The sequence below is a fragment of the Cyprinus carpio genome, chromosome B16, assembly GCF_018340385.1.
Source record: "Cyprinus carpio isolate SPL01 chromosome B16, ASM1834038v1, whole genome shotgun sequence".
Lineage (NCBI taxonomy): Eukaryota > Metazoa > Chordata > Actinopteri > Cypriniformes > Cyprinidae > Cyprinus > Cyprinus carpio.
The window spans coordinates 22,041,209-22,066,759 of record NC_056612.1 but is presented as its reverse complement, the minus strand read 5'-3'; the positions used below and the strand labels follow the sequence as shown (position 1 = coordinate 22,066,759).

Sequence of the window (25,551 nt, the reverse complement as noted above, 5' to 3'; positions counted from 1 at the left end):
GAGCAGAAGAGACTCCATTAAAAATCTTACTGATCCCAAACTTTTGAATGGTAGTGTATATACAGTGTGTGTGTGTGTGTGTGTGTTGTGTGTATATATTTTTTTACATTTCCATACTTAAGGTTTTTTTTTTACTTTGCATCTTATTTAGATAAGAAAACCATCTGACTGACTGCCTTTTTTTTCATGAAATGAAGAATCCAAGGCTCCTTGATATTTAAAAAAAGTGCTTAAAATAACGGTATAAGATTACAAAACAGAACCAAATAAACAATAATAGTTATTTTTGTATTACACCCCATGTGAGTGCCTTGGGTTTCTTGCTTCATAGGCTGTTTTCCCTTCTCCTAAGAGCACCAGTGGAGGCAATGGCCAACATCCTTGAAGCAACTTCCTGCTGCCAATTTTTTTTTATAGCCTGGAATAGTGAGGAAAGGACTGGACTATATATTTCTTTAACAGAAATAAATTAAATTCCAATATCATTCAACTAATGAACGCTGGGGCATATAATAGAATCTCATCTGACATTAAAGGGCATTTCACCAAATTTTTCAAAAAAATATGTTTAGAATGTTGTTAGTCAAACCATTATGGAAATCAATGTTTACTGTCAACTGTTTGGTGAGTAAATGACGCCAGAACGCTCCTTTGTAGGTGAACAGTTCTGTGGCTATTCACACTTAATCAGTCCTCTACAGGGGAGAGTTGAGGAATGGAAGGGAGCTTATCTGCTTCCGGGAGATGAACAATGATCCATTTAATTTCTGCTTGCTCTAAAGATTGCCTGAATCGGAAAGGAGACAGGAAAAAAAACAGAAATAGGAATTGTGCAAAGAAAACAAAATAACCGCTTTATAATGTCTGGCATCCGCCTCAGGATTTAATAAAGCAAAAATTTGGTCTATCCTAAAAGAAATGCATGTATCTACCAATTTATGACATCACATGTTAAATCTCTGCCCAAATCCCTCTAAGATCTCTCTGTATTTTCATCTCATGTTGAACTAGACGGCTCTCTTTGAGGTGAGTTTAAGTCCAAGACAGATTCATTAGTCAGACGTCTACCTGACCTGGTTTAAACTCTTAAGGGAGTTTAGATAGCAGGCCCAGTGCTCCATCCTTTCTCTGCAAATGTCCAGTAGGCACATTACATTACACCCCTACATCTTTCTACTTCACAAGCACTCAGAGAAACAAGTATTACGCTAATCCCTGTCACCAATTTATCTGCAACACATATTTGTAATGCTGCAATAAATTAAATCGCACTTGTAAGGCTCACTTTAGAGAGGAGAAAGATAAAAAGAACGAGGAGACAACTGATTAAAACAAGGGTTTTTACTGAAAAAAAAAAAACCAAACATTTAAAATACATTAATTTTATTAAAAAGAAAAATGTGAAAAAAAAAACTATTCTTTTCATGTTTTATTCTTTATTTTTTGGGGTGGCTTTGGCGTCCTTTCCGTTCTTCTTGGTGAGACCACTGAAGTATTTCTCTCTGAAAGAGTTGTGACCCTGGTATGGGGTGAAGCGAGGGTCAGCAAGGTGCGACAGTCTGTCTGAATCCTGCAAGAAAGCATATTAAACAGCTTAAATAAAGAACATCCGAAGTGCAGGATTCAAGCAAATCTTCAGTGGTGGAGAGTTCAATTCTATTAGCATTTTTCTCTTTAGAGGTTAGGAACAACAGTCAACTTCAAAAGGCAAATTGGTTTGAATAGTTTTTTATTGGCAATAGCCTACATTCAGGTGGAGCTGGTTATTTTCTTATTTTACATTTTCTGGAAGAAACAAAGTCATGTGCCTTACTGGTCAAAAGTTTAGAACAATTAATAATGTTTTTTTTTTTTTTTTTTTAAGAAATATTTAATGCCCACCAAGACTGCATTAATTAAACCAAAAATGCAGTAAAAAAACTGTAGTATTTTGTAATTTACCCCTGTAATGGCAAAACTTAATTTTCATTAGACATTACTTCATTTACAGTGTACATGATCCTTAAGAAATCATTGTAATATGCTGATTTCATTCAGCAAAGATACATTAAATTGATAAGTGACATTAAAGACATTTGTAATTATAAAAGACTTATTTTTCAAATAAATGCTGTTCACTGAACGTTCTGTTTATCAAAGAATCCTGCAAAAAAAAAAAAAAAAAAAAAAAAAAAAAAAAAAAAAAACCCATCACCATTTCCACAGAAATATTAAACAGGAAAAAAAAAAAAGCCAAAAACTGATAATAACTGAGCATCAAATCAGCATATGAGAATGATTTTCTGAAGGCTCATGTGGCACTGAAGACTGGAGTAATGGCTGGTTTGCTATCCAAGGAATAATTTAGATTTAAAAATATGGTTGTTCTAAATTGTGTTCATTTTTCACAATATTGTATTTTTTATTAAATAAATGCAGCCTTGGTGAGCATTAAAAGACTTCTTTCACAACATTAACCAAACTTTTGTCCCTCTAGTGAAAGTTTTAAAAATGTAATGCAAAACACAAGTAGTGGATAGAGTACTTTTAAATTTTTATGAGTTTAAATGTACGTATTCAAATATTTCAACAAAAAACAAAGACGCACTAAAGTACAGCACACTTTCATGTCTTCCCTTCACAAAGCTCACAGTCAAGTGCCTAATGACAGACAGCAGAGTGTTAAGTTCCTCAGATTTTCCTGCTCAGAGCTTAAGCAGGACCTGCTGGAGGAGGGCAGGAGGGGAGCACACTGCCCCACAGGCTAACGAGGTGGCAGGAAGACTGTGAGCTTAAAGTGATGACTCCAGCTCTGGGCCTGCAAACCATCAACGGCACCTTCTACAACACACTCCCATCTGCCAGTCAGCAAGGACTCAACTCAGGTCACACGCGCCGGGCTCTAGTTTACAACGCAACCTACGCAACACAGACCACACAAGCCTCAGGAACAGACCCCTATACTGTCTGTGGTGGTCTATGGCCTGTAATGTCAATTAGAATTACAGGATGAACAAATGAAGAGGAAAGCACTGGGAATCTAATGAAAAAACTGTCATGAAATGTCCAAGTCATATTACACTCCAAATACAGCAATAAAAAAAATTACAAAATTAATATATAGAGTGCCAATCATTAACTTCAATTTAATTCAGTGCCTTACAAAAATTCTTTCAAAAAAGTCTTGTTCTTTATGCTAAATATAATTCAGTAGTTTTGGTTTGTGACTTTCTTTGTAAGATTTACCCAAGAATAAAACCAGATCTTTGGTGTAGGTACTTCATCAGGGGACATGAGGACACACAGAATCTATGTGCCAAAATGTAAAGAGAAACAACAGAGTGAGAGAGAGAGATGGAAACAGAGAGAAAGAGAATGAGACAAGGCAGCAGAAACATGGCCTCATCTTGACTCAGAGTTGTTTGACAGTTATGGACTAATGCTACATCTGCTAAGCTCCTAAAAGTCCTGCGTTCTGTTCTAAAAATAAGCTACACTGGGAAATATTTATCCCATAACGCAACAAGACATGTTCCTTCTGTTCTCAAACAAAAGCAACAGAACTCTAAACCTAATATTATAATTCATGTGAAGAGCATTGTAGAACAGTCTAACAGAGCCGATCAAGGACATGAGGATAAACATCCATAAACAATGAGCAACAGACACTAGTCAGATGTTTTTTGCTACTGCTGGACACGAGGAGAAGTTTTGCAGAGATCTCCACAATCTTATTGACGGAACTGATGCCAAGATCACATCAGAGCTACTTAAGCTTTGGGAAAATGAGCCAAATTTTCACAGAAGAGACTGAGTTAATAGTAATTTTTTGTCTTTGGGGATTGAAACACACGTTCAGGAGGGAAAACAAGGACATGACATCTACAGATAACATACACGTTCCAGTTTTGGAGCAGAAGTCGGTGGAGACACATGCCAGTCTGGGTAAATATTCGTGCGTGGGTTTCAGGAAAGCTTTTATGGGAACAATTTGGGGGTTTTGAAGTGAAGTGGTTGTCAAATCCAAAGATGGATTGTTTTCCATACAATGTGTGATTAAGTCATTAAAGCGGCGTAAAAACAGAGAGTCAATCACAGCCAGATGGCAGGATTATTTTCAGATTGGCGCCATAAAAGACGTAGCAGTATAAAAAACATGTTCAGGACAGTTTGCATATATCAAGCTCATCTTTAGACCAAAGGGCCTCCACCCCAAAAAAGCCTCACATACCTCAGGCTCCTTAGTCTTCTCCATGGTGATGAGTCTTCGTGACGTGTGGCTGGACAGAGTTTGTTCGCAGTTGCTGATGAGAGTCAAACAGGGGTGAAGAGGCACCATCTCCTCACAGTACCTGCAGACCACAGTACAGTTTCAGATCAGCCAGCTGTCCACGCTTAAAAACGAAACACCTTGATAGTGGTAGGGGATGTCACAACTCTCAGCTGTAGTTGCTGAAATTGTGCCACTGCTCACTTGTGTGTGTCACATGCACTGCATAGCAATGGAAAAAAAAAGGGTGATACATTAAACTGGCATTTTTCATAGACTGCCTGCCAATTATTCCCCAGTGAACAAGGAGGTCACCAAAACAAAAACAGAAGCAATGCATGAATGTAGTCGATCATTAGAGTGTGCATGGATCTGCACTTTGAATTACCACCTTAACACACCATCTGAGTATCTTCAGGATACTCATTTCAACATACTAAGATTTAGGACAAGCTCATTCTAATTTCAAATACTATTTATAATGGATTTTTTGCAGACTGGGACACAGCAAGTTGTCTCGACTTCTTCTGGATGACGCATTAAAAAATAATCGGCTCATAAAAGTCCTTGTCTTTGAATTGGACTACACAGCTTTCTCTGTGTTTGTTGTTGCACTGACTTGTTGATACATCATGCTCTAAAGACCGATTTAACAAAATAACTTCTGAAAACACATATTACACAAATTTTTCGCATTTGTGACCATTTTAAAACCGCAATCTGAAGCACTGCCACAACCATGAGAGCACATCTAACCAGAACCACTAAGAACATCTAAACTATTCGTTGTTCCCAGAGGCAGTGAAAGACATTTAGTAGGGACATTAACTCAGCAGTGAGTTGAGCTGGTGGGCTGTTAACATTCACATGCTGACAGAACGTGTTCACACGCATCGACTCCCTTCATTTTTCAGACGATTACGCTTAAATATGGCTAGTGCCTGAAATCAATGAAAAAAAATGGGGTTGAGGGCTGCCAGCTCTAGCTGAACCTCATCCACACAAAGCCAGTGATCCACAAACCATTGCGCACACGCAGTTAGCTGTGTTTCAAAACAAATCATAAATTATGTGCCCCGAACGGGAGGCATACGAAGCCATACATATTCTCCATCGCACTGTTTTACACGGAGCTACTCCTGTCACCTTGGCGAAATGTCTAACAAATGTCAGCTTTCCAGGAAAGGGCCCTCTGGAGAACCCCATCCCCAGAGATCACATGACAGATTCACATTTCTGAATATAGGGCAATGAGTCAGAACAGTCTAGTGCATTATGGGGTACTAATGACTGACTAACATTCCAGATGTGGCTCACACTCATCTCTGCCTTCACTTCATGACGTCTGTGTCCCGTAAGAGAGATTATTCTTCTATTTGCAACAATATGGAGTTGAGTGGTAACAAAAACAATTAACATAAAGGTCAAAGATGTGTCAACTGAATCAAAAGACCAACCACTTTTCAGCGTCATGTTGAGTCTAGATCACGATAGACATTATTAAAATATGTTAGGATATGATTTTCTCTGTCATACCTCATTTTGTTTTTCTTTTTCAACAACTGACCCGTTGCGTCACCAGAAATTTTTGATGTTTTACTATGGAAGAAGTTTTTAATTTGGACTGGTGCTCGATTGTTAACTTTCTCCTCAAGACAAATGGGATGAATTGGATACTGAGGGCTGTTTCCCCTTCTAACAGTTACAAGGGTAATCAGTGACAAAGCCCTAGATTCCAGCAGCTGTCATATGCTCCTTTCACAGACAAAGTTTATAAACACAAGTGTTGCTTGCTATTACTAACGCCGGCTCTGAAGATGCGGGTCATAAAGCTCCTGACGCCAGCGCCTCCTTGTGGTGATGTCACTGATAACTATACTGGTTTCTTACAGTTAAAGGGGTCATATGACTTTTGCTAAAAAAGAACATTATTTGGTGTGTAATGAAACGGGTTGATTTTTACAAAAGCTCATAGTTCTGAAAGGTGAAGTGTACACTGATCGGCCAGCTATCCAGTGCACTGTGATTGGCCGAATACCTCAAGCGTGTGATGGAAATTGTTACGCCCCTTACCATACTGTGACGAGACAAAACCAGTTTTAAACCCATTACAAACAAGGCATTTGTTGCATCCAGTAGGGATATAATTACGGATTATAATGACTTATCATTTTAACGTGTTGTGTATAGTGCTGCGTAAACATAAAAACCATGTCTGCATTTGGTGATCTGAGAAATGAAAAATAAGCGCTACTCTACACTGCTCAAAACTCGTGCTTAAATCTTCGGTGGCAAATTCTTTAAATATGAAAACGTACCTACAGGCTGTGAGTCAGAAGCATCAGACTGTCCTTGAAAAAGTTGGGATTGCCCCATTTTATAGAAACAACTCTCCCAGGATCAGGAAACAGGTCCTCCGTAAAATGCGCTGCACACATCTGAATATTTGGGTTGAACTGTTCTGGAACAGTGTTGTAATACAACTTAACCACTGATTTCTAGTTGTGTCCTCTTTTGGAAAACAACAGCTAGAATCAAAGTTACGCCTTCTTTCTTTGCGTGTGAACATCTGAGTGGCGTTATGCAAATCTTCCCACACAGTGACGTAGACATGTGTGGGGCGTGTTTAAATGAGGCGTTTTAGGAGGGCGTGGGCGACTCTTAACTTTTATAAAGAATATCTCTTTGGGTTTGAGACTTTAGTCTTTGCAACTTTAGGGATCTTATCTATTCATGAACAGCTTGTAACACTCCAAAGAGAAAGGAAAAACTTGAAATTGCATCACATGCCCCCTTTAAATTCTTCCTGTCTGCAGACCCCAACACATTCACCAGATACACTTCTGACCCGTCGACCGGATATACTGGAGTTCAGTTGTGTGTAGGTTTGGTTCTGGCTCTCTGCAGCACTTAGTGATAAAGATACACAGTACCATTCAAAGTTTGGGGTCAGGAAGTTTTTTTTTTTTTTTTTTTTCACAAAAAGTCATTTATTGGATCAAAAATAAAACAGTACTATTGTAAAATAATATTAAAATTTAAAATAAGTGTTTACTATTTTAATATATTTTAAAATGCAATTAATTCATGTGATGGCAAAAGTGAATTTTAAGTAGCTGAAGTCATTCTAATATGCTGATTTTCTGCTCAAGAAACATTTCTTAATATTTTATTATTATACTATTATTATATGATACATTTTTAATTCAGAAACTCTTTGCTGATTAGAGCGTTTCAAGATCAGCATTTATCTGAAATAAAAATCTTTTGTATTTTTAAGTAGCTTTTGATAAATTCATTTAATGTGTACTTGCTGAATAAAAGTTGAACGTAGTGTACAATACAGATCTTTCGCTTCCACTATCATATTAGTATTTTTGTTAAACATTGTGCCAGACAACACTTTGAATTAGAGCTGGATATTGTACGACATTAATTAATCTGTAGGATATTATATGAATGAACACAAAAAACAAAAAATAAAGGAGAAAAAAGAACTGTGATATGTGACTGTATCTGCACAGCCCTACTTGGAAAGCACTTCAATCATGAATTAAATCAAGACAACGCAAGCTAAAATCATTATTGTTGGGCATCAGCAATCTTTGTGGGAGTGAATCCCGTAACTATATGATGGAAAATCTGTCTATAAGGGAGACGGAGATGAGGTAAAGGTGTAGATCAAGCGAGGCGGGGGCCCCTCCTTTGAGTAACTGCTCTTCCCGGGCCCTGTAATCAGTGGAGAGCATGATCTGTGGACACTGCTGTTTTGTGGTCAGTGGGAAATACCCCACGGCTTCACACCTGCTCTCTCTTCTGGGCTGACCGCAGGTCAAACAAGTCTGAGCAGGTTTAACATCCACCACCTCAACAGGGGGCTTGGGCTACTGATGTGCTTTGAGCGCCTATCCACAGGCATAGGAAGGTACAAGACAGCCCCCCTAGTGACTGATTCAGTACACATATGCTGGAGGAATCTGCTGCATCTGATAAAGTTAGTGAATGTTATCAAGCTGTCTGATTAGATGTACTTACTCTGGTCTGTAGATTGGAAGCCAATAGACGAGACGTCCACCTAAAACCAAATGGTGGGCTGCAAAATTCAAGAGGTCGGCAAAGATATCACTCAGGTGATACGCCATTGAAACGGGGACATGACTCTCTCCAGAGCTGCATTTGGGATATGAAACACAAGAAAATATAATCAACTCAGAATCTCAAGAGAAAAAAGTCTGTCATCATTGACCTGCCCTCAAGTAATCAGTCAGGAATCAGCCAATCAACACACTGATCAAAGTCTAACGAACAAATCAATTTAAAATTTAGCTTTTTGAAGCACTGCAATTGCAAAAGCAAAGAAACCCCCCCCCAAACCAAAGGGGGGACTAATACATTATACACAACATTCAACCTTTTGGGTTCCATGTGGGAAAAAGAAAGCCAGAAGTGTTTTGAAACCAACAGGAGTGTGAGTAAATGATGCCAATTTTAATTTTTTGGGTAAACTGAACACAAGAAACCGGTTTCCTATACCTGGATCAAGTGAAACATCAAACTCTGATACAGTCTTCAAGACATTATTATTTTCCAGGCCTGAATAAACATTAGTAACTAGTATATAAATTATATAAAGATTTTTCAGTACTGGTAATGAAAAATAGATATCTGGGTCACACTTTATTTTAAGGTCCAATTCTCACCATTAATAAACCATTAACTATGACTTTTGCCTCAAACTCCTAAATTGCTGCTTATTAATAGTTAGTAAGGTAGTTGTTGAGTTTAAATATTGGGTAGGGTTAGGAATGTAGAATATGGTCATGCAGAATTTGTGCTTAATAAGCACTATAAACAGCCAATATGTTAATAACAAGCATGCTAATAAGCAAATAGTTAATAGTGAGAATTGGTCCCTATATTAAGGTGTTATGAATATTTGTTTCTTGAGCACCAAAATCAGAATGATCTTTCTGAAGGATCATGTGACACTGAAGACTGAAGTAACGGCAGCAGAAAATTCAGCTTTACCATCACAGGAATAAACTACATTTGAAATATTAAATATAAAAATAAAGTTATTTTAAATTTTAGACTATGTACTATTACTATTATTTCTCAATACTTCTCTTTTTACTGTATCATTGATCCAAAAAAGCAGGACAGACTTAATTTTAAAAAGCCTTTGAATGCTAGTGTAACTGTATAGCCTTGTACCATTTGTTGTGTTAGAGGTGAGGCAAAGGATTACCTGAAAGCTGGCTCATATCTAAAGAGTGTTTCAAGTGGATCCATTAAAAATGCAGGGTGGATCCATAAAAGTGGATAGGCTTACAAGTCCTCACTGGAGGTTTGATGATATCTTTATGAGATCCCGTTCTCCTTGTGGAGCTCACGAATGCCATATGGAGCTACACAAAGGGAAAAGAAAAACACTTGAAGCTTCAAAACCACAGTTTAATAGTAACAAATAAAAAATCATGTGGCTTTAAAGGTGACAGTGTGTAATTTATGAGCCACTAAACATATTTGAACGATGTTTACAAAAAAGTATTCCCTGCAACTGAAATTCCAGAATCTCGATCCAGCTTGTTTTCAGCTGATCCAATCAGGTGTGCAATAGTTTTTTAACATAAAAATAAACTGTACACCCTTCACCTTTGAAGACCTTAAGTTTCTAGGTACGTACGGTCTGTAACAATGGCATCAAACTGTGCAGTTTTTCTCCAAAGAGGCTTGGAAGCATCAGACACCATGACGTCGACATAGAGACTCTCAGTCCCATACTGCCGCAGGGTTCGCTCGGATGTTCTCATCCTGTCGGTCCTCTCCCATTTCTGATTCTTCCTGCTGGCTTTTCCTGCAACAGTTTTAAAAGCTCACAGGTGTGCACTCACTACAAAAGTATGACTAAACCTACACTGTGTGAAAACTGAAGGAGAAAATTATTGGAAGGCTTTAAAAAAAAAACACCACCTATTCCATGAATAGTGTTATAATCTATGTCTGTTCCACATACATACGCCCCAAAGTGTGAACATGCTACCAGAAGACTACCTGAAAATCAAAACAGAGTAAGACAAATTATCATTACAGAATTTAAGATAATAATATTAGTAATCTGGTACAGTAGATCTTTATATCTGCTTGACAAAGTATGGCCTATAAGGATTTCCTGGCAACCAGAAAGCGTTCAACTACATAAGCACATCTGGCCTGCAGATCTCAGCGCATGTGGTGACAACAGACTTATGATAAAGCCCTGGCAACATCATGGCACGCTACAAACTCACAATAAGCCACACTTTGGGAAAGAGACCGAGAGAGCAATGCAGCCCCATGCTGTTTTAAAAGCCAGCAATCCTTCATTTGACTGATGACACTCGAAAGTGTCTTTTCAAAGTCAAATGAAAAGAGGAAAAGTCAGCCAACTGAGACTGAAAAGTGAGAATTTCTGTAAGCCAATTCAAAAAATAAAAAAAAATAAAAAGAATATGATATATAGATCTGCTCCTGGTTTGTGTTAGACACAAATAAGAGACAGAAGATGACGGCCCATATCTTCAATCACTCAGACAAGTTGTCAGATGTGATTTCACTCAGAACGAGAAACAAACACAAACACCTGCTTGAGTTTGGCCCAAAATGAAGCGTCTAAACTGTTCTGATTAACAACGTGCCAAACAAACCCATTTCGCAAGACTAAATGAATTAATTTGCAGAATAAAGATATATGACATCATAGGCATGTTGGATGAGAAACTTCTACACTGACTTTTTATATTAAAACTGACTTTTTAATACTAGTTGTCGAAGAACCACATTCCAATAATTATTTAATGAACAGAAGTAAATATAAGTAAATTGATAAAATGCATTAATGCTAAAAAATTACTATTTCAAATAAATACCATTCTTTGAAACTTGCCATTCATCAAAAAATTTGAAAATGCATTACAAAAAATAATTCCACAAAAAAAAAAAAAAAAACAGCACAAATGTTTTCAGCATTGGCATTGATAATAATAAGAAATATTTCTTGAGCATTCAAATCAGCATATTAGAATGATTTCTGAAGACTGAAGTAATGGCTGCTGAAAATTCAGCTTGAATACAATACACTTAAAAAATATTACAATAGAAAAATAGTAATTTATTTACAATATTACTGTTTTTTACTGGTCATTATTTTAAATAATATTTTACAAAATATATATAAGAGACTTCTTTCAAAAACATTAAAAAATATTCTCAACCCTGAACTTTTGAACAACAGTGTTTATGATGGCTATTTTACAACTGCTTTAGATATGGCTCATCCAAACAGATATTTGAGTCTGAATTTATGTCAAGAGACATGAATGGTTGTATTTAAAAGCCTTCTATGCGCTTGGACATTTCCTCACCTGTTCCAACAAAAGGATCATAAACCAAATCATCAGCCTTTACTTTGGCATGATTGGCCATGATGAAGGAGAGGCCAGCGTCCATACTAGTTCTTTTTCCCAATGAAATGTCTCTTCTTCACACTGTAAGAGCGAATTATTCTCTCTGACCATCTGCAAGTCTGAAGAGAAAAACTGTTTAATATTTAAGAGTTGTACAGTAGGTAATCTTTTATTTCAAAGACATCATTCATCTTAGGCCACAAATCAAGCATTTTACAAATCTATACACAATAGTCAAATGTGAAGGCTAGTTCATCTGCAAAGACTACAGTTCAGAAATGTATATAATATATATATATATATATAATATATATATATATATTATATATATATATATTATATATATATACATACATACATACATAGATAGCATATATATATAATATATGGAAAGTGCTGCTCACACCCATCTCCCAAAGAATATATGGAAAGGCTCTTCTGGGATGTCATTAGGATCAGATCCATAATCCTCCAGCAAACAGAAAATATGTTCTGGATCCTTCAGATTGACTGTCCCTTTAAAATGGCAAGAAGTCTAGAGCCTGTGGCAAAAGCACACTTTATATATCCACATATGTGTTTCACTGTCCATAACAGAAGACATTTTCAAACTTGCAGTTAAAACTGTTGCTACATTAACACCAATTATGGATGTATTCTACAGAACCAGGTGTTCAAAATGCACAAACATGTAAATACAGCAAAACACTTACATCAATCTTTTTGATTCTGTCCTTAAACACTAATGTTTTGTTGAAAGTGTAGACATTGATCTTATAAGTTGAATTTTGTTGTAGATATGGAGCCTGTGAACAAGTAATACAAGAGATTCAGATATATTTTCTGTAAACCACATTGTATTTATTAAGAGAACATGAACAAACCATGTTTTCTGCTGGATACTCCAACAATGACGTCCTAAGCTCATCTGTTGTTGTTCCATGACCCCAAAAGTTCAAAGAAGACCTTGAAATCAATATGAAACTTTACAGAAATGCAACAATTCAATAATTATTACTGTTTTTATTTATTTATACATTTTTCAATTAAAGGGTTACTTTACCCAAAAATGAAAATAAGAATTTGAAAGATCAAAGACAATTTTTTAATATAACTCCGACTGGATTCTTCTGAAAGAAGAAAGTCATATACACCTAGGATGCCTTGAGGGTGAGTAATTTATGGGAAAATTTGCATTTTTGGGTGAACTAATCCTTCAAGGCTTTACAATAAGATCTTTTGTTTGTTAATGTCAATAAACAAACTAACAATGAGCGATAGACCTATATATTTTAACTGCATTAATTAATCCTTGTAAAAAAAAAAAAAAAAAATTACATTTATTCACTGTTTAACTTCATTTCAATTCACAGGGCATTTATCTAATATTAACTACATTTTGGTTTTGAAATTGTATATACTGAAATTAGCATTAAGATAAATATATGATGTAGAAATATTGTCCATTGTTGGTTCACGTTAACTCATGTAATTAACTAATATAAACAACCGAAAGCTTATTGTAAGATAGCACCCATGTTTTCTCCCATGAAATATTCATACACTGCTCTTAAGCCAATTATTTAGTATATTCAAACACATGAAGTGTCCCCTTGATTAGAGTAATATTTATAATAGTTTGTCATCTTGAGCATTTTACATGTAATGTAAGTGTAATAAAATACTACAACCTACTTTCCACAAACTGTTCTGGACATGACACTCCGTATATCATCTTCAGATAAGCCTTTCAGTTGCCAAAAGGGAGACTGATGAGAAAAAGAGTTAGAAAATAAATAACATAACAGTTACTTATGTCAAGTGAAAAACTATTTGGGGTTACCTTTTCGCTGAATGTTTCTGATGTATCAAATGGACGGTTCCTTAGAGACAGCAATGCTTTTATTTCCTGCAAACAATAATTCAGAGAGTGATATATGAATATCTACCAAACACAATTAGATCTTAGATTTAAATTAAAATAATTAACTCTATAATACTGAATTGAACTGTGAGTAATGAGTTCTCTATTCCGAAGTACACTCTCAAAGATTAATTCTAGCGTTTTGACACGAAGGTCTGAGTGAACTGAAGGTTTACAGTTTGTACCGGTAATCTAAAATCGACGTTATCATGTGCAAGATGAAGTAAATATTTTCTGCACGCTCGACCACAGTAGACAGCCATGTTTGTGTGCTACATTCATTATCATCCGATGAGTAAATTGTGCTAGTAACAACAGTTCCTACTTGGCATCCCCGTACGCAAATCGCCTAAGCGAAAGCCTTGTAAAAGGATTAGACATTTGTACTTTTCAATGCCAGTTTTAACTACTGTAAATCACACTCATGCGTAAAATTAAGTAACGTTAGGCTACATTTCCTTTGGAGTCGGAACAGTTGTGTGTTCGTGAAAGCAGAATTATTATTTTTTTTCTTATTTTTTGATGTATATAGTCCTTTTTGAAAATGGAAAAGATTTCGTGTCACCTGATGATATCTTTTAATCTTATCTACACGCTCATTAACTTAGGAGAGGTTAAAATCTTCCCTATCATTGGTTCATCATCTCGTACAGTGACATGATTCTCGGGCTCTGATTGGTTGGTTTGCACGTCAATCATTCTCACAAGAGATCAGAAAAGTATCTACTGCTGAACTTGTAATATATCCACTTCCATCGCTGTTACAGTATGACAACCATCATCAAGAAGCCGAACAAAAGCGGTAAGGTTTTATTATAATACACCTAACGTGTTATGCATATATTTCGATGTCAAATAAATCTTTGTAAAGTTGATCACATCGATAAACTAAGCTGTCATAGACTGTCACTAATAATCTTATAAGCTACAGTGTTCTGTATATAGTTTCATATACAGTATAGTTGTTAATGTGTATTGTATATAGTGCCGTTTCATGCAGGCTTTGCAACCTTCAGAGTAGAACTGAGAATGTCTCAATTCTAATGTCCCAATTGTTCTGTATATTAAGACTGAATTATTATTGAGAATAAATTCAGTTTGAATTGAACTGGAACTGAGGTTGATGAATACAGAACTGTACTTCAAATTTGAAGAATTATTAAAATAATAAAACTAAAAGCAGCTGCATTACGTGCAATTTATATAATTATAATATTTATACAATAATATAATAAATATAATAATTTCATTTTTCAGTATGAATTTGGAATATTTCAAGAAAGAGTTCATATTACTGATACATGTAGTTGAATATAATAATCAGTATCTGAAATGTCACCTATAAAAATGTGAATTTAAATTATAAGCTACATTTCTCCTGATCATAATAATTTTTCCTAGTAAGCATTATTTTCCAAATTTGAGCCAAATAACATAAACAGTGTGAAACCTTAAACACACACTACAAAAGATATTTATTTATTTTTGTCCATTTTTATAATCCTTAAGCTAGAAAAGTGTTTTTCTTAGTATTATTTATGTTTTTTTTTTTTTTTACAATTTAGTTTCCATTGATTTATATTTCAGTTTTTTTTTGTTTTTTTTTTCCAGTTGGTAATTGCAGTGCTTCAACTTATTTCATTTAGCTGACAATGGCAACATTTCTAATTTTCATTTAGTTTCATCTAACATTTATATTTTATTTTAGTTTATTATAGTTTTATTTCAATTAACAAAAATATTTTTCTAGTTTTAGTTTTAGTTAACAATAACCTGGAACATTTTTTCCTAGAATCTAGCTATATGATATAGTTTAGCTTAAGTGCCCCGGCTAGTATTGATTACATTGGGTCAGTCTTACTTGTAGACTTCATGAGGCTTTAAGTTATTTAAAGGCTGTACGACATGCAATCTTCTCACTCCCAGCCTGTGTTGTGCCATCAGTGAAGCATGCTGAAAACTAGAGCCGTCCTGTGAGCCAAAGGTCACCATGGAGACAGACGAAGCACCTGGGCAGCCTAATGATGACAGGGCGGAGACCTGCACCGTATCCGTCAAAGGTCTGACAGAGAACTGGCAGAAATGGTCCAACGACCACTGCGAGTATCAGAAACACAATCCCTTCAGCAATGGCAAGGTGATTCCCCCGCAGATCCAGCGAGGACAGGAGGGCTACGGCAGGCCCTTAGAGGGCTCCAAAACAGAGCAGAGAGGAAAAGACGCCCACTCTCACATCAGCAGAGAGGTCACAGAGCTCTGCCAGGTCATTAGGGAGATCGGAGCGAGCAGGGACGACGGCGGGGTGTCTGTGCACTTCGGGACACTGTTTGAGAGATATGTCACTATCTCTAATAAACTAGTGGGAGTTCTGCTGCGAGCACGCAAGCAAGGGCTGGTGCACTTTGAAGGTGAGATGCTGTGGCAGGGGAGAGATGATGGAGTGCTCATCACCTTGTTACAGTGATTTACAGCAGTGCTGGACACCATGTGCCTGTCTGTCCACCATTGCTTTATAGACATCCGTTGTACTTGAACATGGGTTAGGAGTCAGTTGTCGACCAAAGAAACTTATGCTAATGAGATTCAAACTGAGTGTATTGAATTTCAATGTAGCAAACTGGTACTACCAAACAGAATTGGAAAAATAATGATTTCAAACAGGATTCAAAACAGTCTTGTATGTCACTGGTCAACCAGATAGGTAGCCCTGCCCCCCTCATAGCATTTGTTAAGTCAATGTTGCTTTTAGGGGCTAAAAAACAGCAACAACGCTTACACTTTTAACTTAAAAAATATATATTTTAAACCAGTCAGAAAATGGTTTGCTGGTCTTAGTTGGTCTACCAGCTTGGTTAGGCTTGTCTGTTTACTGGTTTTACTGTAGAGGTACTTTAAAGAAACAGTTCACCTAAAAATAAAAATTTGCTTAGGCCATCCAAGATATAGATGAGTTTGTTTCTTCACCAGAACACATTTGGAGAAATGTAGTATTACATCACTTGTTCACTGATGAATCATTTGCAGTGAATGGGTGCCGTCAGAGTGAGTTTTACACTTCATAAGACGTGTTGATTACTCGTGAATTATTGTGATGTTTTGATCTCTCATTCTGACGGCACCCATTCACTGCAGGGGATACATTAGTGAGCAAGTGACGTAATGCTAATGGCCTGAGGGTGAGTAAACTTTCATTTTTGAGTGAACTATTCCTTTAAGCAGTTTTTTTTTTCAGAAGGGCAACCTACAGATGACTTTATTCTGATAATATCTCTGCACAATAATTTATCCTCAGAAATTACATTCATTTACCTTTAAGTGAACAATAACAGTGCAAGATTGTAGTCTTGACAAGCCATATTCTCAAACCATAATCACAATAATATGCCATCACTTTGATGCACAGTGTTAAGGCACACAGTGTTTTCCTATTGAAACCTTACTATTTGATTTATTTTTATTATTTGTTATGGAATAATTTTCTCATATAATGAATCACTTGTAGTACTGCCTAGAAAATACATTTCAACTTTTCTGTATTGAATTGCTTTGAATTTATTCTAAATATAATTGATATAAAATATATATTTACAGTGATGATAATGTGATAATTAAACTATTAAAAAACAGATAACACATGAGAAGAATATTATTTATTTTGTTTACATGCTTATACAACCTTACACCACTCAATAATTAAATACATCTGAGGCAATATAGTACAATCTCTGTCATGGCATAAACAGAGTTCAAACTTTCTTTAGTGTCATATGAAGGAAGAAAAACATAACTGCTCTTGCATCAGTGTTGCAGTATAGAATAAAATTCTGATGCCAAAATCATTCAGCTAGTGTGAGGTTAAAGGTCAAAGCTAATTATTGAGATTAATTACCATTTTTAGCTCATTCATATTTAAAAACTCTTTGTCACAGCTCTGTATCCTTAAAACTCATATTACTTCAGTAAAACTGGAAGAATCCCAACTGTTCTCTGTTAAAGATGAACGATTCTGTGAAATTTATCAATGTCATTACTATTCGGCATGCTCCGCCCCTCACCCCTCAAAAACAATTGAAAAGTAGCTGCAGTTTTGTAGCTTCAAATTTGATTAGCCTGTCTGGCTGATGATATAACTAACAGAAAACACAGCATTATGAGTTTTACAACCCTGAGGCACATGTCCGTAACCTTTTGTCATCACAAACATATTGACTAGGACTGTTATTATGAGTAACGTGGCTCTGGGCATCTCAAACATGAATGTATTTTGAGTTCCTCTAACTTCCTGTATATTTAGCTCATAGAGTTTAGCCTTTGGAGTAACTGGTCAGCCTGCAAAATAAAGACATAAAAGGGTTAGCTATATATTGGCACACTCCAAAGCAAGGGCAAATCAAAATCCTACAATTTATAGTAGTAGAATTGGTAAGACTAAAACATTTCTCCACACAGATCCATTTGAGCTGTCAAAAAAAAAAAAGGTTTTCATTCTCCCTGCCACTGTAGCTTGTCCATTTTTATTTAATACAATTTGCTTGTTCCAATTACATGACAAAAGGTCTCGTTCAACGGACGTAATAACTGCCAAAGTCTTGCTACACTCAGAAAACATTTTATTTGTTAATGCATTGATAAACCGCTCCAAGGGAAAATGATTATTAGTTTTAGTAGTGGATTGTATTGTTGGTTTATTCATTTGATTGCTTACCGTTACGAACCAATACGAGTTTAGCCTGTAGATCAAGCGGGACATGAAGCCCATCTGACTGACGGGTGCGAGAACATGGAGATGCAGATGTGTGACAAAACAGAATGGAGGCCAATGGAACCCAAACTTGGAAATATAATTGGCATGTGATGCATCGGAACGTAACTCACAACGTTCTGCATGCTTCATAAACAAGGATTTGATTTTCGTGTAAGTGGCAGATGTTTTTCATTACCTAACATCGTTTAAATCAGTCACATCGTTCTTCTGAAGTATCTCTTTCCCCGTCTCCACCAACTTCTCCACTAAAAATAGAGTTTGCACAGATGAATCCTTAGTAAAGCATGCTATGCGTAACTAAGCTGGGAAGTCTGACTAAATCTGACTCATTATTTCAGATTGTTACTGCAGAAAGGCTCCAGCGTAGCTACTGTCAGAAATGTCTAAACATTTACACCAGTCTTGAATAACTCACAGCGTGTTACCTAATGGTACATGCTCTTTGCCTAGAGATTTACAATTGCCCACGTGTTTACTTGGTACAACCAGATAGTGATGAGGAGCTCCAGGGTGGATATCTCTGAAACAGGACACAGTTCCATCCTGGAAAACAGAGTTTTAAAGGGTTATAAATAATGATAAAAAAACTAATAACAATTACAATAATTATTTTAATTAATTTGTGTTACATCTTTGATTTTACATTGTGCTTCATTTATACATTTTAATTTAATTAATAACTTTAAAAGGACTATTTACAACTTCTGATGTTTTTAAATGCGTTTACATACACTGTTAATTGTGCAATAATTGTGACTTAGACATGAAGATTTCAATGTTACTAATTGTGAAGCATAATTTAAAATAAAAAAGTATAATATTTTTCAAAATACATAACTTTATTTCTTTATGATGACGATGGCCGAGCAATCATCGCATTACCTTTTTATTCAAACAAAATTACAATAACCTTGACGACATTTTGCAAGGAGAAAAGGAAAAACTCTGATATGTTGGCGATGGTTAGGACACGTCGGTCTATTAATTCTATAGGTAAATAATGATTTTATGAAACATGTATTGTATCGTCGTGTATTGTGATCTTTATCCTCTTTCGCGCCTCTGACAGTACACTCACGTTATGCAGGAGCTCAGTTCCCATTTCTCCCTTCACGATTTTACAGAAAATGCATTTTTTATCATATCCATCATCAGTCTGGTTCGTTGTACCGATCTCAGGGGTCGGTGTGTTTACGGCGGATGCCATCTTCAAAACGTGAAGTCGGCGCCAGTTACATCATCACGGACACGAGCGTCACGTCGTTTCAATATATAAGTCCCCTGAGTCAGGGGGCTTTAAACCAAGAAATCCCACATATGATGATCCCTTTGTGAGAGAAACCGAGTTAAAATATATGCTTGTACATATTTAAATGTCTAAAGCGCCTAAATTATGCATGATATTATTAAGACAAGTTGTTCTCTAGAATAAATGATTGGTCTTTGTACTAAATCCTAATAAATGTATTAATATATTAAATTAAAAAAAAGTTTTTATTATTATATTAGTTTCTTTTTTGTATTTTTTTTAAATATTTTAATCCGATATTATACACAGAATATATTGTTATATCTGAAATATTAAGCAGTTTTTAACCAGTAAGCAAGGTAAAATGACAGTGGCAGAGCATCCTAAAAATATAATACAAACTATTTTTGAATGTATGCTGCAAGAAACGAAAGACATATACAAAATAAAATTATTATATTGTTTTATTTAGAAAAAAAAACGTTTTTTTTTTTTAAACTACAGGCATGTTTTGTCATCTTGTTATAACATTTTCTATGATATTATGTTGAATATACAATATATTTGATGTGCTATATTTCCTGTTACTTCATTTAGGCCTGCACTCTCAGAAAAAAAGGTACAAAAGCTGTCACTGGGGTGGTACCTTTTGAAAAGGTACACTTTTAAGGTACCTTTTAGGTGCTAATATGTACACTTCAGATACTAATATATACCTTTATGATGCCAATATGGACTCTTTAGGTACAAAGGTGTCCCTTTTAAAAAGCTACCGCCCCAGTGACAACTTGTATACCTTTTTTTTCTGCAAGATTATGAAATTCTGAAGAAAAATCTAGTCACACTTCAAATATAATTTCATGCTCATAAGATGCATGCTCAAAATCCATTCAACTGTGTGAAATATTACACATTTCTAAGCTTATAGTAATTAAGGATATTTCTTTATATGTTATTACCAGAACCTAGAGATATTTATTCTTTGGTTTCACCATTATTTATTTTAATAAATGGTTAAAAAACAACAATAATAATAGCATGATCCTTCTTGTTCTTGTATTTTGTATAAACACAACACTAAAACCTAAAATATTGGTCCCACCAAAAGAAGAAGAAATTAATAAAGCGCCTCTACAAAAAAAAAAAAAAAAAAGTAAATCAAATTTGACAAGTCAAATTAATTTATCTAATAACTAACAGTACAGTTCTAATGATAATTAAAATATGAATCATGGTTTATTAACAACGTGGTAACTATTTAATCTATACTTGTAACCCTCAAAGTAGAATGAGTTTGGCAACCCCTTGTAAATTTTTAGTGACTCCTATTGTGGGTCAGAATCACTGGGTTGGGAAGCACTGCTTTAAATGATATATCTTCAAGCCCCTTTTAAACTAGTTAAGCATCTCCAACAGCAGTGAACAAGACAAAGCTGTGTTATTCTTTAATTACTACTGCCTATGTCTATAAGGAATACTATTTTATTGTGTGCAAGCAGCCAGCGCAGCAGAATTTGAGCAAAATCTCCCAGCAGAATCACTAAGACGGAGCTCAAGACTGGTTAAAGGTTACTAATCAAGAGAGGCAGAAAGGATAAGTGAGTGACAACACACTATGTTAAACTGCTCTGTTTAGTGGGTCAACCGAGCAATTAATCCCGAGCACTCCAATATGCCAGGATGCCACATTTACCGCCTTAATGTATGCAAATGATGTCATTAAAATGCATGTTCATGTTTAGTCTCTAAATTAAGAGCTCATTTGCACTCCCAACAATCCAGAGATTCATTATTACAAATTACAAAAATAATAATGGCTCAAGACATCAAATTTACTCTCCTTGTACACCCTCCCCTATTTATATTATGAATGTGAAAATAATTTATGTGACAATCAGCAATTTGCAGCCACTGTATTGGAGGTTGTCAGCTGGCCAAAGCTATTATGTTATCTCTTGTTCTGCGGCTCCATATGATAAATAATGTGCCAGAACATGACTGTATGCAATTAGAGTCTGCTGTAGTATTGTAGGAATGCAAAGGATTGTATAAAAAAGAGAGAGAGAGAGAGAGAGAGAGAGATAGAGAGAGAGGACTAGTGAATATGGGACATAGAAGATGATCGTGATGTGAATGGAAAATACAAATGCCTTAGAAATAACTGGGAAAATATGAAGTTAAGCACCAGCAACAAACAACGGATCTCACGCGTCTCTAAATGATTCATGACCAAAATATCAACTCCAGCATTGAGGAAGTCAATGTTTTGTCCTGAAGAGGTTGTAGAATTATTCATGAGGCATCGGCTTTGTAAATAGATCCTGTTGATTAAAATGGAGGAAGTTGGGGGATGGCGACAACTGCAACTCATGAATCTCAGGAGAGAGAGAGAGAGAGAGAGAGAGAGAGAGAGAGAGAGAGAGAGGGAGAGAGAGAGAGAGAGAGAGAGAGAGAGAGAGCTACATGAAGGCAAAATAGTCAGCTTCTTTAATCATGTTCTGCCCTACTTCCAACTTCCTCTTTCATTCCATACATCCCGCTGAGACGATTGCCATTGCCACTGGTCATCGTCACACTTGGCTTTATGAATCTGGAATTAGCCTGTGTACTTTTATGAAATTAAATGGCTATGCCTTTACAGACAACATGGTTGAGAGGTTAAGAGGCATTTTTAAGAGAAATGAAATCCGCATTTTTTTTTTTTTTTTACTTTTCAGCTCGTTTCTGCTGATATTTAAAGTCACTGTGAATTGATGTCAAGTCTAGTCAAGTCACCTTTATTTATATAGCGCTTTAAACAAAAAAGACTGCGTCAAAGCAACTGAACAACATTAATTAGGAAAACAGTGTGTCAATAATGCAAAATGAGGCAGTTCATCATTGAATTCAGTGATGTCATCATCTCAGTTCAGTTTAAATAGTATCTGGGCAATAATTTGCAATCAAGTCAACGATATCACTGTAAATGAAGTGTCCCCAACTAAGCAAGCCAGAGGCAACAGCGGCAAGGAACCAAAACTCCATCGGTGACAGAATGGAAAAAATACCTTGGGAGAAACCAGGCTCAGTTGGGGGGCCAGTTCTCCTCTGACCAGATGAAACCAGCAGTTCAATTCCAGGCTGCAGCAAAGTCAGTGGGTGCAGAAGAATCATCTGTTTCCTGTGGTCTCGTCCCGGTGGTCATCTGAGACAAGGTCATTACAGGGGTTCTGTCTCTGGGGCTCTAGTTGTCCTGGTCTCTGCTGTCTTTCAGGGCTGTAGAGGTCCTTTCTAGGTGCTGATCCACCATCTGGGCTGGATACGTATGGATCTGGGTGACTGCAGTGAACCTCTGACTTGGATACAGACTGGATCTGGTGGCTACGGTGACCTCGGAATAAGAGAGAAACAGACTAATATTAGCGTAGATGCAATTCTTCTAATGATGTAGCAAGTACATCAGGTGTTATGGGAAGTGTTCCCGGTTCCGGTTTACCTAATTAATACAGCCTAAATGCATTATGTCTGCAAATGATGTCTGCAAACTTTTACTTCCGTAATGTCACAAATTGCAAACAGGAGTGAAACAAGATGTTAAACAAGATATAAAGTAAATGTGAGTTTGCTAAAACAAACCCTATGGCTAACTTTATCGATTTATTATATTGCATGTGTGTGCATGGTTTAAAAGTTTGGGGTCTGTAAGATTTTTAAGAAATTAATACTTTTAGGATGGATTAAGTTGATTAAAAATAAAGATTTATAAAGTTACAAAATGTTACTAAAGGCAGCTGAAGTTCATTTTAAAATAGAAAATTGTAATTTTAATAAGTAATTGTATTAATATTTCATTATATCACTGCTACTGATTAAATGAATGCATTGGTGAGCATATTATATTCACAGCTCCACTACAAAAGTAAACAGGGTCATATATTATTTCAAGCTGACTTTCAGCTTTAATTGGTACTGTAATTCCAAAAACCCCCAAACTCTTAAAACTCAACTCAAAAGATTTTTTGGAAGGTTATTTTTTTATTCCCCTTTATTGTTGTGGTGCCATCAGCCAAACAGTGTTGTCAGGATGTCATTTTCCTGTGGCTCTAGAGTGACTCAGTTGGCATTTATGGCTAAAGTTATTAGCGCAAAACCATTTTTTATGCAGAACTGAAAGCCCATGAACAAAGATGGCAGAATCCCTTATATCCAGGTGATCATGCACCAGCTGAGCAAATGCTGACATGACACATTCTCCAGGTATTATTCTGATAGCTCCACAGTGTTTTTAACTGAATTTCCAAATTAACAAAAGCTTATTTACTGTAGTCTCTGCACATTAACCTGACACGTGAAAAAATTACCTAAAGGTTGAGTTAGGTCAGTATTTCCACATTCTACCAGCAGGAGGCAGTGTTATGACATCCTTCAGCACAACCTTTGAAGTGTGAACAGTTTTTTTACTCTCAGCTGTTTCATCATGTTCCTTCCTTCTTTTCAAACATCTGCACTTCTAATTCTACTCGTCAAGTATGCGTGTCAGATAAACCATGATAGATGTACTGTACTAGACCCACAGCTAAGGTCACAAAATACTTTTAAGCAGCAACAGCAGCGCATTGTGGAAGTAGATATTAATGCAACTGTATTTACATATCTCATATATTAATGCACTGTTGATGGTAAATTCTTGCAGGTAGTCTCATTAGTGTCTACTTTAATCCAGACGTATCATGGAAATGTTAGCGTAACTAAAGAGAGCAGGTAGTGTGAAACTCTCTGTTTCCTCAGCTGTCTGTCACTCTCTAGACATTCTCTCCTTCATTCTTGTACCTTTCTGCACAGTCCATTTACTGTGGGTTTGCAATGCACCTGGTGTTTTATTTCCCTCTCCTCTTTCCTTCAGATTCAGTGTTTTCCCCTGAACTGGGGGTGTTCACATTTGGTAGCTTTGGTTCGATTTAAACGAACTGTGGTGCGAGTTCTCTGTTAGTGCGGTTCATTTGAATAAGTGTGAAGACTGCCATCCATTCCTTTGCGCGACATGTGGGTCCAAGACCTCTTGTTTGACTAAGGATGTGTTCACACTTGTAGTTCAGTTCTATTGATGGTTTTGGTCTGGACTTAGTTCACTTAGCATTCACACTGTCATATTTTACATCAAACCAAAAAGATGCTAAACAAAAGGCATAAGGATACGGTCACAACATGACTGGACAACTTTTCTGATGTATAATTGTGACCTTTCTGAACATCCAAAATAATGCTGTGTGCTGGGCTAAATGCACTCATTGGATATCTGTACATGTGGTGGTATTTTTTACCACTGAATGGGTTATATGTTGTATTTGTGTGTTGTATGTGTTTATGGTGTTATTTTTACTCAACTGGGCTAAATTGACACCTGTATCAAAGTGGATAAAAACAGGACATGATGTCACAAGATGTGACCATTAAAAGGACAGAATTCTCAAGCATACCTGGTTCTTCACTTGGCTGTTACAGTTCGGGATTAGCAGATCTCTTTGAGCACTATGGAGAAATTCCTGCTGGTGTTTAGACTCCTTAACGTATCTGGCATTTGGCAAACATTCCACCATGTGTATACACCACAAGTGCATTCAGTGCAAACCGCAGTTTTGGATGTCCAATCAGGTTGTGTCTGTATTCTTAAGCCTTTTTGTTTTGTATCTTTAGATTCAATGTTAAAAATGACTATCATTTTCCTTTTAGTTCGAACCAAAAGAACGAACTACAAGTTTAAACACTTCCTTATTCCTTGCTCTCTTTTGATTGGTTGATTGCCAGTTACTGTATATTTGCCAAGTAATGATGACTGACAGCTGCTGACATCCATGATATAATATGATGACATCTGTCTGTCTGTCTGTCTGTCATAAAGTCTGGGTCATAAATGTGGTTTGACTCTCATGTGTAAATCAC

At 36.1% G+C, this 25,551-nt stretch overlaps 2 protein-coding genes, 2 long non-coding RNA genes and 1 pseudogene across 4 annotated transcripts; 1 reads left to right on the top strand and 4 right to left on the bottom strand.

The window, feature by feature from the left end:
- Window positions 1–1,412: 1,412 nt before the first annotated feature.
- LOC122134631 lies at window positions 1,413–11,737 on the bottom strand (annotated as a pseudogene).
- Window positions 11,738–12,106: 369 nt separating this feature from the next.
- Window positions 12,107–12,646, bottom strand: LOC122140022. The gene is made up of 3 exons (XR_006156749.1): window positions 12,579–12,646; window positions 12,408–12,500; window positions 12,107–12,236 (listed from the first exon to the last, which is right to left on the bottom strand). It is a non-coding gene; the product is annotated as an uncharacterized LOC122140022 (long non-coding RNA).
- Window positions 12,647–13,322: 676 nt separating this feature from the next.
- LOC122140021 lies at window positions 13,323–14,075 on the bottom strand. Its single transcript, XR_006156748.1, has 3 exons — window positions 13,804–14,075; window positions 13,538–13,603; window positions 13,323–13,463 (listed from the first exon to the last, which is right to left on the bottom strand). It is a non-coding gene; the product is annotated as an uncharacterized LOC122140021 (long non-coding RNA).
- A 182-nt stretch (window positions 14,076–14,257) lies between these two features.
- LOC109106700 (actin-binding Rho-activating protein-like) lies at window positions 14,258–17,241 on the top strand. Its single transcript, XM_019119993.2, has 2 exons — window positions 14,258–14,420; window positions 15,563–17,241. Exon 2 carries the CDS (start codon window positions 15,609–15,611, stop codon window positions 16,080–16,082), a length of 474 nt encoding a protein of 157 aa, XP_018975538.1. The 5' UTR covers window positions 14,258–14,420; window positions 15,563–15,608; the 3' UTR covers window positions 16,083–17,241.
- A 12-nt stretch (window positions 17,242–17,253) lies between these two features.
- On the bottom strand, window positions 17,254–19,652 carry LOC109105923 (histidine triad nucleotide-binding protein 3-like). The gene is made up of 5 exons (XM_019119216.2): window positions 19,462–19,652; window positions 18,809–18,926; window positions 18,559–18,628; window positions 18,324–18,450; window positions 17,254–17,947 (listed from the first exon to the last, which is right to left on the bottom strand). The coding sequence occupies exons 1-5, from the start codon at window positions 19,588–19,590 to the stop codon at window positions 17,909–17,911; spliced, it is 483 nt and encodes a 160-aa protein (XP_018974761.1). The 5' UTR covers window positions 19,591–19,652; the 3' UTR covers window positions 17,254–17,908.
- Between the last annotated feature and the right edge of the window lie 5,899 nt (window positions 19,653–25,551).